This window comes from Falco naumanni, chromosome 9 (assembly GCF_017639655.2).
Source record: "Falco naumanni isolate bFalNau1 chromosome 9, bFalNau1.pat, whole genome shotgun sequence".
Taxonomy (NCBI): Eukaryota; Metazoa; Chordata; class Aves; order Falconiformes; family Falconidae; genus Falco; species Falco naumanni.
Genome location: NC_054062.1, coordinates 26547871 through 26561206, shown reverse-complemented (window position 1 = coordinate 26561206; position 13336 = coordinate 26547871). Strand labels below are relative to the sequence as shown.

The 13336-nt window shown below is 41.5% G+C and overlaps 1 protein-coding gene across 3 annotated transcripts; it reads left to right on the top strand.

The window, feature by feature from the left end:
- Window positions 1-3062: 3062 nt before the first annotated feature.
- On the top strand, window positions 3063-13336 carry ZNF518A (zinc finger protein 518A). 3 transcript variants are annotated; one of them, XM_040605485.1, is made up of 3 exons: window positions 3063-3197; window positions 5120-5238; window positions 7637-13336. In XM_040605485.1, the coding sequence occupies exon 3, from the start codon at window positions 7755-7757 to the stop codon at window positions 12399-12401; it is 4647 nt and encodes a 1548-aa protein (XP_040461419.1). In that variant the 5' UTR covers window positions 3063-3197; window positions 5120-5238; window positions 7637-7754; the 3' UTR covers window positions 12402-13336. The 3 variants fall into 3 exon arrangements, with proteins under 3 accessions (XP_040461419.1, XP_040461421.1, XP_040461420.1); XM_040605486.1 differs by lacking the exon at window positions 3063-3197 and adding an exon at window positions 3612-3940; XM_040605487.1 differs by lacking the exon at window positions 5120-5238.

The window sequence follows — 13336 nt, the reverse complement described above, 5'->3', positions numbered from 1 at the left end:
GTGGATTCAGTCCTTGATTTTTAAGAATTTGGGAATTTAACAGTGATGTGTACCTATCATGCCTATCCAGATGCATCATGTGTGATCTCTATCTTTAGGAAGTCTCCAGTGAGTAGGCTGGAGGTGCACAAGAAATCAGGAGGGGACACAGCTAGGACAGCTGACCCGCACTAGCCAAAGAGGTATTCCGTACCATACGATGTCATGCTGACTATATATATAAGTTGGGGGAAGAAGAAGGAGGGGGGAACGTTTGGTGTTACGGTGGTTGTCTTCCCAAGTAACCATTATGTGTGATGGAGCCAGCTTTCCTTAGGATGGCTGAACGCCCGCCTGCCAATGGGAAGTAGTAAATAAATTCCTTGCTTTGCTTTGCTTGCATGTGTGGGTTTTGCTTTAGCCATTACACTGTCACTTCTACTGTTCCGATCCTCTTCCCCATCCCACTGTGGGGGGAGTGAGTGTGCAGCTGTGTGTGGTGCTTAGATGTTGGCTGGGGTTAAACCACAATTATGATGTGATAAAATACTGATAAAATACTTGTTTCTGTCTTTACATCTCAGTTTGTTGGGATTAATAGTTGACAATATGATGTAGATCTAAATTTCAGATTAGGAATACTAGCATTCTAACACAAATTTGATACTGTAGCTGCTTGCTAGATTGATGATTTTAATAGATAATTCTTTTCTGTTATATTTTCTGACTTTAAGGCTGCAGCTAGAACTGCTATGCTGTTTCTTGTTCTTCATTTGTAGTTAGTTTTCAGATCCTCCAAAACACTACGGGTATGTGTGTGCAATCTCCACTTCTGACCACTTAGAAAAATGTAATGAATTAGAAGCCGGAAGAATAATTTGAAGATTTGCGTGCAAACCAGTATATTTATTTGCTTGCTTTTGGCACAGATTGTTTCATTTGGGTGTAGCAGAGCCATCAATGATATAATTCTATTTCTGAAGATATTCTTCAGGGCCAAATCCCCCACCCTATAATGGTTTCTATTCATTTTCTTTCACAGTCCAGGACACAAGGGAAATAAGTGATGTTGATTTGAAGAATCAGTCAGCAATATGCAGGCGAGCGGAGGTTATCTTTATTCAGCAGCGCTGGGTGCATGGGGGATCGCTCCACCAAAGTCATGCTCACCAAGGCGACTTTTCAGTCCCCCCTTTATACAAGCTACTCATACCTATTCATTAGTTTTCCAAGAAATTGTTTACATATTCATTACAGTTCTGAGAATTCATTTACATATCCCATGCCTGCGCAATGTCCTTGAGGAGTTGTCTCTATGCAGACTCTATTCCTTAGCGGTCATGCTTAAAGTCTCCATCTTCGCTACGTTGCATGTACAACAAGAATCTAAGACAAAACGTCCCTTCTAAAGATAACCAACCCAAGGACTTAGCAGTCTGTGCATCCGTCATGTTGCAATAAGGGTCCTTGGACATCTCCCGACTTTAACTAAACATAGGTGTGCCATCCTTTAGATAAGTGGTACAGCATTCACCATTCAATGTCAGTTTGAATGACGAATTAAAAATACATTCATGTTTAATGGTTCCTTATTGCACGCACATACACACTCAATGACAGCAACATTCCTCCCCGTTCTCAAATTGACTCATGAATAAAAAGTGTATTTTTTTAAATGTTGTTGCATCTAGTAGGATATGAGAAGGTTTCTGGAGAAAAATGTAGCTGAATTTCTCAGTTAAAACTGCTCATGAGATAGTTTAAGCTTCTTCCTTTGGGAACCTGAAATTTTCTCCTCGATTTTGATTTTTGAATGGTATTTCACAACTGGAGAGAGGCTTTTCTTTTCAATGACGTCTTCGTCCACAATTCATTTTTGCAGTATATTTGTGCCATGGACGCTTGCCCCTTTTTTGGCCATGGTACACCTGAATTTCCTACTTCATATGTGCCTTCATACTCTTTGGTGATCTTCCATTAAAAACTTAGCACAAATATAAAGAGCACGCTACTACTAAGAAGGGTAGTTTATCCCTCTTCTAAGCAGCAATGATATCGTGACTCTAACAAGGCAAGCATCTAATTTGTAGAGGTGTTCACCTTTGATTTTTGGGTTATTGTAACCTTATGAAAACACATCAACTGATCTAATCCTTGTATAATGTTCTGAATGACTTCATTGTTGTGATGCCAAAACGGCAGAGTAGCAGAGCTAGCCAATTCGAACCAGACAAACTAGCTCCCAAGTTTTAAGTAAAAAGTCAGGTATTTTATACAGTTTTCGTGAGAGGTTACACAACGTCTTTACATACATATTCATTTGATTTTGACACCTAATCATTCCATTCACAATAGGTGGGATCTAGATGGAGTAGACCTTTCAATTTTCTTTGTTCAACGATTTCCTGACTTGATGGTCTCCTTATCTCCTTCAGATGCTCACCTTATCTTTTCTAATTATTCAGTGTACATTCCTTTCTCGACACAGAGCATCACCCAGAGCATTGTACCAAACTCATCCTGACTAATCCTTTCATTTTAAGACCTTGTTCTGTTTCAGCTGCCACCTTCTGCAGATACCCTCTATCAATTGTGTTTACGCAGCCTGGCAAACCCAGTCTAGGGTGGGTCACAAACAGCCTAAGGCAGGGCCTTTCGTCCTGGGCGTTTCAGATGGGCCACTAGCTTTGCCAGCCCGGTCGAGCTTGGCCGGTTCTGCCTTGGGCCGAGGGCGCAGAACCACTGACAGGTAAGGCCGGGCCGTGCGGCCAGGCTGGCCCCGTGTGCCCCGGCCCTAGGGCCAAGGCCCGGCCGGCAGCAGGCGCCCGGCAGGCCGCGGGGCACGGGTGCGGGCGGCCTCGGCCCTCCCGCCGGCGGCCCGGCACCGTGCTTCTCTGCTGCCCCAGCGCCCGCGGCCGCATCCCAGGCGGAGGAGGAGGAGTAGGCGGCGGGGGCGGGGGAAGGCAGCGGGGCTGTCGGTGCCGCCGCCTCGCCAACCCCGGGGCAGCCGCCCGCCCCACCGGGGTCTGTGCGCCCCACCCCTCCCCCACCCAGCGCTCGCCCGCCCTGGGCCTCGTCGGCCGCCGTCCGTCCCCTCAGGTGAACGCGTATCCCTCCGCCGCGGCCGCCTCCACCGCTGGGCTCGCAGCCCCACAATCCCCGGATGGAAACTGTTATGGCCGCCAACAGCGACTCGCCGGGCTATGGAACGGGGCGAGGTAACTCCGAAAGGGGCGCCGGGCGGGGAGCCGGGGTCCCCGCGCCGGGCGGGACGGGGAGGCCCGGCGCGGACTCCGGCGGAGAGGAGCGGCAGGAGGAGCGAGCCCCAGCAGGGCAGGAAGCCGCCCTCTAGTAGGGCTGAGACGTTAAATAGTCCGCGCCCCCCGCCCCCTGCGGCCGTGGGAAGTTGGCGGGGCGGCCGGGACTGGCGAGCGGGTGTCCGGGGACGCGGGCAGCGCCTGGCCGCGGCGGGGAGCGAGCGAGGATGCCTCATTGCTGGGGCCGGCGGCGCCTGTGGTGCCGTATCCCTCCGCCGGGCTACGAGCGGCCAGGCGATGTGTCGGGCAGCGCGGCGCCCCCCGGGCCGTGTGGGCGCCCCGTGGAGGGCGGCGCGGTGGGGCGGGGGCTGTGCGGCGAGCCGGGGGTGGCCGCGGGGCCGGTTGGCTCCCGACGGCGAGCCGGGGACGGGAGGCGCCCCACTCGCCCCCACCCTAGTTTCGGGCAGCACCCGGTCGGGTGGGTCCCGCGGCTCGGCCCTGAGGCGGTGGAAGCGCCGGGGGCTCCCCCGCCGGGCCCAGGTCCCCGACCGCTTCGTTGTTTGTCCCTGCTCTATCTCACCCCCTCGTCCCGGGCCCGGGGGACAGCCCGCGCCCCGATGGCGGTGGGGTCCGGGGTCCGGAGCCCCGAGCCCGGGGACGGGAGCGGCCCCGCCACCACGTGCGGGCTGAGGCGGGGGCTGCAGGTACGTGCGCGGCCGTGTGTCGCTCGGGCGCTGAGCTACAGTTCTTGTAAATGGCAAGTTCGCCGTGTGGCGTGGTTTGTTAGCTTTGGGAGTGATTTGGTCATTTATTTTATATTTTGTTTTTACAAAAGCAGCGTTTTGCTGTGTCTGATAGATTGTATCTGACCGCCAGAAGGTCTAGGTCTGTGAGTTCCTGAAGATCTAGTTCTGTAAGTTCCTGCGTGTGCCCAGGTCTTTGCACAGGTTAAGGCACCACTTGAAATTTACAGACACGTGTAGGATGGGACCAAGCACAGAAAGTACTTTAGCATAGAATTTTTTTCTGGCATTCTAAAATTTAAATGAGTGTAAATAATTTTTACAGAAATCTTGAAAATACTACCTGCCTTGAAATGTATTTTGAATTTCTGTTTTTTGTTCTAAATGTAAAAACTATGAAAGATACCTAATGTAGGAGTGTCTTGCTCCTGTTTGTCAGTTCTGACTAAAGCGTATAGCTAAAACGTTTTTCTCTATGTGTACTTCTTTGAAACAAAATTCTGACATATTGGAGCATTTTTGGGGAAGAGAATTGAGGCTTACAGCCTCAAGTGGTTACTTGTGCTTAGTGATTTGTTTTTTTATGAGAGTTAACTGTGGCACATACTTACGTGTTTTCAGGGTTTGTATTCAGTATATCTGCTTTATAATCTACTTGTTTAAGGTATTGTGCATGTAATATTCCACCTTCCTCCCAGGCTTTTGCAAAACTTTCTATAATATTATATTTAGATCTTTGCTATAGAATTTATTACAATTCTTACTTAAGAGAAGGTGTCTTTCGATTTCAAGTTAAAAGTTGATGGGCTGAGGTACCAGTTACTTCTTTCTGTCTTGTTTTTGAGTTCTCATATACTTATGTTTACCAGTTATGGATGCCTGAGATGTTGTGACAAAGCTAAGGTTAAATAGGCCTTGTTAAGGGAGTTTGTTAGTTATTTTTTACTCCCACTCATTAATGTAGGATTTGTATTGTATTTGATGGTTGTCTTTGGGAGAGCACCCATGCGTATTTACAGTGTTTCCATCTTCATTGTATTAAAAATGCATATAATGTAAAATTGTGAAGGATTTGTGCTTTTCAGCTTTTTGTTTTGCTTGTACTTAGACCTTTTAAAATACCTTTCCTTTTGTTTTCAGATCTTTTTTCAGTATTTCTCCTGACTGTGGCCTTTTCTGAGTCTTACATATTTACCTCTTCTCTGTGTGTGGAAAAATGTTAAAGGATGAAGACTTGAAGTCAAGTCTTTTCTTAATGTGTAAGTTTGACTTCTACTTTGATAATGTACATTAAAGATCCCTGGGATATTTCTATTTTACTATTTGATTGTTTCTAGTAAATATTTTTTTGTCATGCTGCAGGTGTTTGTCAATAGTTGCATGGCACACAATAGTAACAAAGTTAAATTGTAATTTATGTAGTTAATTAGTTGAAGGAGATTTCAAACCTGGTTTGAATATACCCACCTTGGAGTTTGCCAAACATAAATGTTTTATCCAGTTAGTGAAACGTTGCCAAACTGAGGACCATATTGGCCCCATGTTAAAAGCCTGAGACTTGTTCTGTGCAGCACTCTATCAGTTTCTGATTTTTATAGTGTTAATTGTGTACATATTTCAGGTTTCAGTATTTGACAGTGTTAATCTGAATGATGGGCAGTTACCATCAGAATGATGTATTGCATCATGCAGTCTGTAATTTTCATGTGTTGCATCTGTGTATTAAAAAAGATCTTCAAGCAAACAAGTCCAGGCTGTTTTTAGTTACTTATTCTTTATGTAGGAGTTCATCTTGCTTCTGTTCAAATAAGAGATTTGCCATTGACAAGAGAAAGCACTGTAATATGGTACTTTTTTTTTTTTTGTTATAGTGAAAATGTAATGTAGATGAGTTGTTATCTTCTGAAGGCTCAAAGTAGAGTAATATCCCATGTGTTAATCTCCTGCATGGAAGATGGGAAATGTGTCACTGAGTTTTTTAAAAAAATAAATTATTAAACTCTGTACCTAAAATGTTTTAGTTTGGGAAGACTCCCAAGGAGTGAGTGAGTGTGTGTGTGTGTTTGTGGCTTGTGGGTTGTTTTGGTTTCTTGAATATTGAATGTATAGTTGAAATCTTGCAGGTCTCATAGTTAGAGAACACACTTAAATTGAGTCTTATTTGATACTAGAGCCTGTATGAAATGTCAAAAGTCCGCTTTTCTTATTAGTGGTTCTGCACAATTCTTGAAAACAGTATCTTTTCTAAAGAAATGCAGTAAAGCATATGTTTAAAAAAGTGTTTTGCTTTTTTTTCTGTGGTATATGAACATGGCCATGAAAATTTTTCAGTCTCTTATTTTCTTTGTCAAGTATACTCCCATCTCACAGGACTATGGGAAAACGTTTGGAAGACCTTAGTGGTGATGCTTATGATAGCCTGGAGCTCTAGAAGCAGCTCTTTACTTCGTCACAATGTGGGAGGGGATGTGATCATTCTTTCAATTAGAATGTGAATAAATAGGGTGATCTAATGAGTTGCAAGCCTGTGTTGCTTCAGGGTGGGCAGGAGAATAGCGGAGGGAGCTGCTGATCAGATTTCAACTAACACTACCAACTTGTGCTGGTAAAGTGACACTGTGACTTCTACTATGGAAAAAGTTCTTACTAAGAAGTGTTACATGTTAGTGAAGAAACTATTCTTCCTTTTCAGTTTCACTTGTCAAAATCCAAGTTGTTTTTGCTGCTGTTCCATTTCCACTAATTTTATGTTGACATGTGGGAGAGTTGTTTAAGCATAAACTTGAGCTGCTATAAATTGTCAGTGCAGCCTGTTATGGAAACACTGACATTAAGTCTGTAGCAAGACAATGATGCTTGACCATAACAATTTGCGCCTCTTAATCCATAGAGGAGTGCTGTTGTCAGTCATACACTTGTTCTTAAAAGGTTAACATATACCCAGGAACGTATGGTGAGAAATCACTTAACTTTTGAGTGCTTTAGATTTTTGTGGTACTAAAGACAGTCATGCAAAAAATTGATTTTAGATGAGTGTGATGTGTTTTCTGGTGTAGATAAAGGTGATGTCTCCATTAGTGAAGTAGATCTTGTGTCAGAATTTTATTCCTCTCCCTGCCCCCCTTTTCTTTTTAAGCATAGCAGTTAGCTACTAATAGAGTAGAAACCTGAGTAATAAAAATATCAACTCCTGCGGAATTTGACTTGTTTTTAGTACTTCAGCTAGGTTCAGTTAGTGATCCATGGCACAGAGGTGGTACTGTGTGTCTATTTGCTTGAAATCCTGAACAAGTAATAAGTGCTAGCTTCATTTTAAAAAAAGCAGCTCTTGGAATTTCTCATGCTTACAGGCTGTCCTGGTGGGAGAAAACCAAAATTTGATGGCATTGGTTTTCCTATTTCAGTAGATGTTGTTCTTTAAAGCTTATTTTTCAAAATTTATGTATATTTTGTGGGGGGACCCCGCACCTCCAAACACGAACAAACAAAAGGTTACAGCAGTAATGTCTCTTTTTTTGCCTCCTTTTTTTTTTCTTTCAAATGCTGTTATAAAAATCAACAACTTCCAAGATTGGCATGTATGTATTAATGAATTGTAATGAGTGTTCTAATTGCATTAGTTCTAAAATATTTGTTTTGTTTATTTTCTAATTTCAGGAGAATAAAATGGGGAAGTTCTAGAACCTTGAGAGTAACTCGGCGCAGTGGTCTTGTTTGCTGCAGGAACTAAGACTAATCTCAAGAATTCACTTAAAGAAAAGGAAAACCTTAAATCATGCCATCTGAAAAGGAACATGTTTTTTGTGATAAAAATCAAATTATTCTGTTAAAACACAATGCTGCGAAGAATTTTTCTACAGATACTACTTTGGAAAAAGCACTGGTGAATGATCCTTTAAGTATGATGACTCAACCAGCAATTTTAGATGTCAATCTTGCTTACAAACTAAAAAATGTGAAAATTGATTTACCCAAGGTGGAAATTCCAAATGAAGTATTAATGAAACATGAAGTTGATAGATTTAGAAAACTCTTTCAGTGTAGACAGCAAACTGCAAGGAAGTCCTTAAGTTTTGAGAAAATAAATGGAAGCAATCCCAATTGTTCAGAGGGAAGCCACTTGCAAAATAAACCAGAAGTGCACTTTGAAGAAGGATTGAAAACTGCAGCAAAGATACTGAATTTCACATGTACGAAGTGCAAGGATAACATCAGATACAGCCCAAATGATCTACAGAAACATTTTCAGCTGTTACACTATGGCGAGTTGCCTTTGTATCCTTGTGAGATGTGTAACTTCTCAGCTAATGATTTTCAGTCATTTAAACAGCATAGACGCACCCATCGTAGCACTTTAGTAAAATGTGAGCTCTGTAATGATGAGCATATGTACACTTTGTTGGATTTGACAAAACACTTCACATCAAAGCATTGTGTAAATGGTCACTTTCAATGTGAAAAATGTGGGTTTTCTACCCAGGATGTGGGCACGTTTGTTCAGCACATTCACAGACATAATGAGATTGCATATAAATGTGGAAAGTGCCGTCACGTAAGCTTTACAAAAGAGGAGTTCCAGAACCATCTTCTTGTTCATACCAGTATGTTTCCTTTTGGTTGTCAATATTGCAGTTACAGCACGCCACGGAAAGATTATCTTTTAAAACACATCATAGCTTTGCATAGAGACCACTTATATGCGAAAGAAAAACTGGAAAAGGATAAATGTGAAAAAAGAGTAACGCCAGCAGGACTGAAGCTTGTTTTAAGAAGGTATAAAATGGGAGCATCAAAAAAAGCCCTCTGGAGACGGAAAAAAACAAGCAGTGGAAGTGACAACACTGGAGAAGAAAATGCACAAGTGCTAAGAAGTGTGAATAAAATTCAAACAAAAGCTGAGGAGCTGAACCAGTGTGTGAGAGATGTGGAAGCAAATGAAGAAAAAGATCAAAATATATATGCAGAAAAGCATAATTTCATGGGTGGAATGCTCTCTGCAACTACTGCACAATACAATAAAGCAGGTGATGGAACAAGTTACGGCCTGGGATTATTGAAAAATGCTGTTCATGGGCCAACGGTATTGATGGTCAAAAACAATAAAATATGCATTCCAGCAAATTACAGCGCTAAATTTATGGGATTTAAAATGGTAGATGGAAAACAACATATTGTTATAAAATTGTTACCTACAAGTAAGCAAAATACACATTTGCTGGGTCAGAAAGCTGATCCTATTAAAGGCTGTTCTGTATCTCCTTTGCTACAGCGTGCTGATCCCTGTGGCTTGTCATCTGGTGCTATACCACATGTAACTGACCAGTCAACCTTAAAGAACAATTCTGTTCACCCATTAACCTCCCCACCTTTATCTTGTTCTGCTCCTCATTCAGGAAAAACAAAAGTGGAAAAACAAAATAACTCCTTATTGTATGGTAGGAGTGTTTCTCAAACTGTAGCACCTTCTAATGTAGCTGTAGGAAAAAGTTTGAGTTATTTGCCAATGAAGTTGGACTCAACTGTACCTCTGTGTGATGAGGTGACAAAAGTTGGAACTCGAAGTAATATCTCGTGGGGAAGCTATAGTCCTCCAAGTCATCCTCAGGTATTACCACCCACTATTACAAATACATTTTGCTGTGACCCTATGAAAATGCCCTTCTTTCCTGAACTGAAAATACAAAATCATGGCCTGAATAATAGTAACGGAACTAATAATCTCTATTATTCAACTTCAGTGGATTCTTCTAATGAAGGGTTGCTGTCTTTTCACAACTATTCCAAAATGGATACTTCGGATAATCCATGTAGCATTCAGATGTCAACAGATGACAGATACAAAGAATTTATATCTTGCAAAACAGTTTCTTTTCAAAACAGTAGGAGAAATGAATCTGCATCTTCATATTCAGAGTCGATGAAAGGCCTAAAACCAGAGAAGGCTGTATCAGCCCAGTCAAATATCAATAAAACCTACGGATGCATAAGCACTAGGAATAATTCTCTCTCTTTTAAAAGCCAATCTAAATGTGTTGTTGACAGTGAGTGTTTTATGGAGGACCAGCATAGTGGCCAACAGTATTTGGACACTGACATACATCAAGGCTTTGAGAATGTGGCAGAGAAATTCCAAGAAAATGCCTCTGATTGTGTTAATTCGGTCTTAATGCCTAAAATTACATCAGTTTTCTCCTTGCAGAGTGAACAGGCAGCTAATTATTTATCACCTGAAATAAACCAGTTACTGCAAGATGTGTTAAAAGTGAAAGCGACTACTCAGCAAGAATCCCCCAGCAAGTCAAATAACTGTGTAAAACTTCATTCTGACAAGCTGCTTTCTGGTCATGAGACAGGGCATAAAGCCTTTCCACATTTAAAAAGCTCTGCAACTGCATGTGGTTTTCAGAGGCCTCCTTCTAATGCGAGCTTTCATTTATATAAGAGAGAGTTGAACACAAGATGTAGCACAAATGATGGTACGCATTGTGGGAGAGAGAGACAGACACCCAGAACGTCATTTGATTCACAGGGAATGGATAGTTTATCTAGAACTCCGGGTGCTGGTACATTGCTAAAAACTCATACAGATACAATTGTAACGCAGCAGTTAGTAAAAGATAAAATAGCGTCTACAGTGCAAAGTCCTAGCAGCTTTTCACCAGTTATTCAGGAACAGAAGAAAACCCTTTTAGTTCAGTCCTCCCAGTCAGGTTTTTTTGTTCCTTTGCACCTTGCTAACCAGCCTGGACTACAGGTGGTTTCAGGAAAATCTCTTCCATCGACCAGTTCGTCAGAAGGGCGTGTGACGAAAGGTGTACCTGCATCTTTTGTTTTAAATAAAGGACCTGGAATGATTTTGACTTTTAGCGGGGCAATTGGAACAGTTGCAAATGTCCCTAGTGATAGTTCTCAGGTTTTAGGGAGAGTTGCATCCAGAGAATATGGTAAAATAACCATACCAGCTTCAAAAGTGGAGGGGAAAAATGACAGTTTCAGAAGCGTAAGAAGTTCCTGTAATAGGAGAGCATGTAGTACAGCAAATGACTCATTGAATAGTATGCCATTCAAAGGACCTCTTGTAATTACAAACTCATCAGAGTCATCTGTGAAAGGAATTTCTTCTGTGAAGGTGTTACCAGAGCATCAGGATGCTGTCTTTCGTTCCTCGGAGTCAGTAAACCAACAGCAAACTAAACAGAAACAGCATGTTTATGCACTTTTGCCTGATGGACAGCAGGCAGTTTTTTTGAAATGTACGACACCAAACAAGGCTGTAGTTCATAAACATAGTGTTTTTCAGGATAATGTTCATTATCAAAATTCTCAACCAAAGAAAACTGGAGCCATGCAACAAAAGCTTTTGCTGAAAGTTAAGACTTCTACTTCAGATATGCTGGCTGATACCACTCAGTCAGTAAGCAACTCAGTGCCCTCACTACAGTTGGATAGCTCGCAGTCCCTTACTCCTGCACTAGCACAGAAACAAACTAATCTTACTTCTAACGATGCCTTAATCTTACCAGGTAGGTTAACGCCAGCAAATGCCTCTTTGGCAAGCTCTAATCCAGCATGTTGCATTCCTCCTGTAGAACCTGTTTATTCTAAGTCTGCGGGAACACGGTTGCAACAAGGTTCTATTGAGAGTATGCAAGTAATAACTGCTAACAACAGGAATAACTTTGGTAGTCAGAAGTCCACATGGAGCACCCGAAACAGAACTGCAAAAGTAAAACCTCGTTTGAAACAAACTGGGTCTAAAAGTTCACAAACTGTGGGTGTGCAAAGAAACAAGAATTTCAAACGGAAAAGTAAGGATAATTGCCCAGAACCTCCAAGAAAGAAGGTAATGTTGCACAGAAAGTGTAAGGAAAAGAATCAAGCTGAAGTTGTTAGTGAAACAGGTGGCCCTTACAAACCAAGGGCATCAAAAGAAACTGTGAGGACTTTGAAATTACTTCCTTTTAATTCTAAACAGCTTGTAAAATGCCCTCGGAGAAACCAACCAGTTGTTGTGCTTAACCATCCTGATGCAGATGTTCCAGAAGTTGTAAATGTAATGAAAACCATTGCTAAATTTAAGGGACATGTTCTTAAGGTTTCATTGTCAAAAAGAACTATTGAAGCACTTCTGCAGCCGGCCTTCTGCAGTTCTTTGGATGTAACTACTGATGATCTTTCTCGAAAGAGGCACAGGACAATAAAACCTATTAGCCCTGTAAAAGAAAGATTTGTCTTAAAGTTGACACTGAAAAAGACTAGCAAAAACAATTATCAGATTGTAAAAACTACCTCTGATAATACCTTGAAAGCTAAGTTTAGCTGCTGGTTTTGTGGTAGAATATTTGACAATCAGGATAATTGGGTAGGACATGGACAGAGGCATCTGATGGAGGCTACTCAAGATTGGAATTTATTAATGTAATGATGACCAGTAAAGAGAATAAAACTTAAATACCATACAGTACGTTTTTTAAAAGAGAATCAATTGAATTAGGATACACAAGTAATTTTGTTTTGTATTTCAGTATTCTAACTGAAGTTTAAAAATGATGCAAAGTGCTTGTGTTTTAAAAGGAAGAGGAGATTCTCTGTTGCCATCAAGCTTTGAGATGGATCAAGGAGCTTTGTGATTTAGATAACTTGTAACTAACTGCAAATACAATTCCATAAAAATATATTATTTTTTGTTACTACTATCATGTCCTATATTTTTATTCTATAGAATGAGTGTTCAGGGCTCTTGTTCTGTACATATTTAAACCCCCCTAAACATGTAAATATTTTTGTACTTTTCAGTTATTTGGTATAATTCTTGCACAGAAATTGCCAGCGCGCCCCCCCCCCCCCCCCCCCCCCCCCCCCTTTTTCAGTTCTGTGCATGCACTACTAAAACCAATTTTTAAAATCTTTTCAACTACACACAGCTGTTACCCTGGGATTTTTGTTATTTTCACTTGTTAGCTCTTGATTTTGTTTTTCAGGGATTGAACACTATTGTTAGCAAGTGCCTAAAAGATGTGAAGCAGTTTACATTATGTCCACTGTGTAACCATAGGTCCATATGGGCCGTTTCCCCCAATAGTTTCATTCAAACAAAGCCATATGTGAATGCTTTAAGCTATATTGCTATGCACATGACACTTGTACTATTTCTGTGCAGTTTGTCTACTTTCTTAGTGAAGTATTTTTCATATAAATTAATAAAACATGTTATGATTGTGTTAATACGGTGAGCCTGAGAATGGAATCAGTTGAAAATATACAGTATATGTATTCGTAATGTATATGGTGTTTAAGAATGGTGAACATTCCTAATATGTATTGGCTCTGTCACTATTAAATTTGCTATAACTTGTA

Coding starts and splice junctions, on each gene's coding strand:
- ZNF518A (XM_040605487.1), top strand. CDS start 7,755: ATGCCATCTGAAAAGGAACATGTTTTTTGTGATAAAAATCAAATTATT.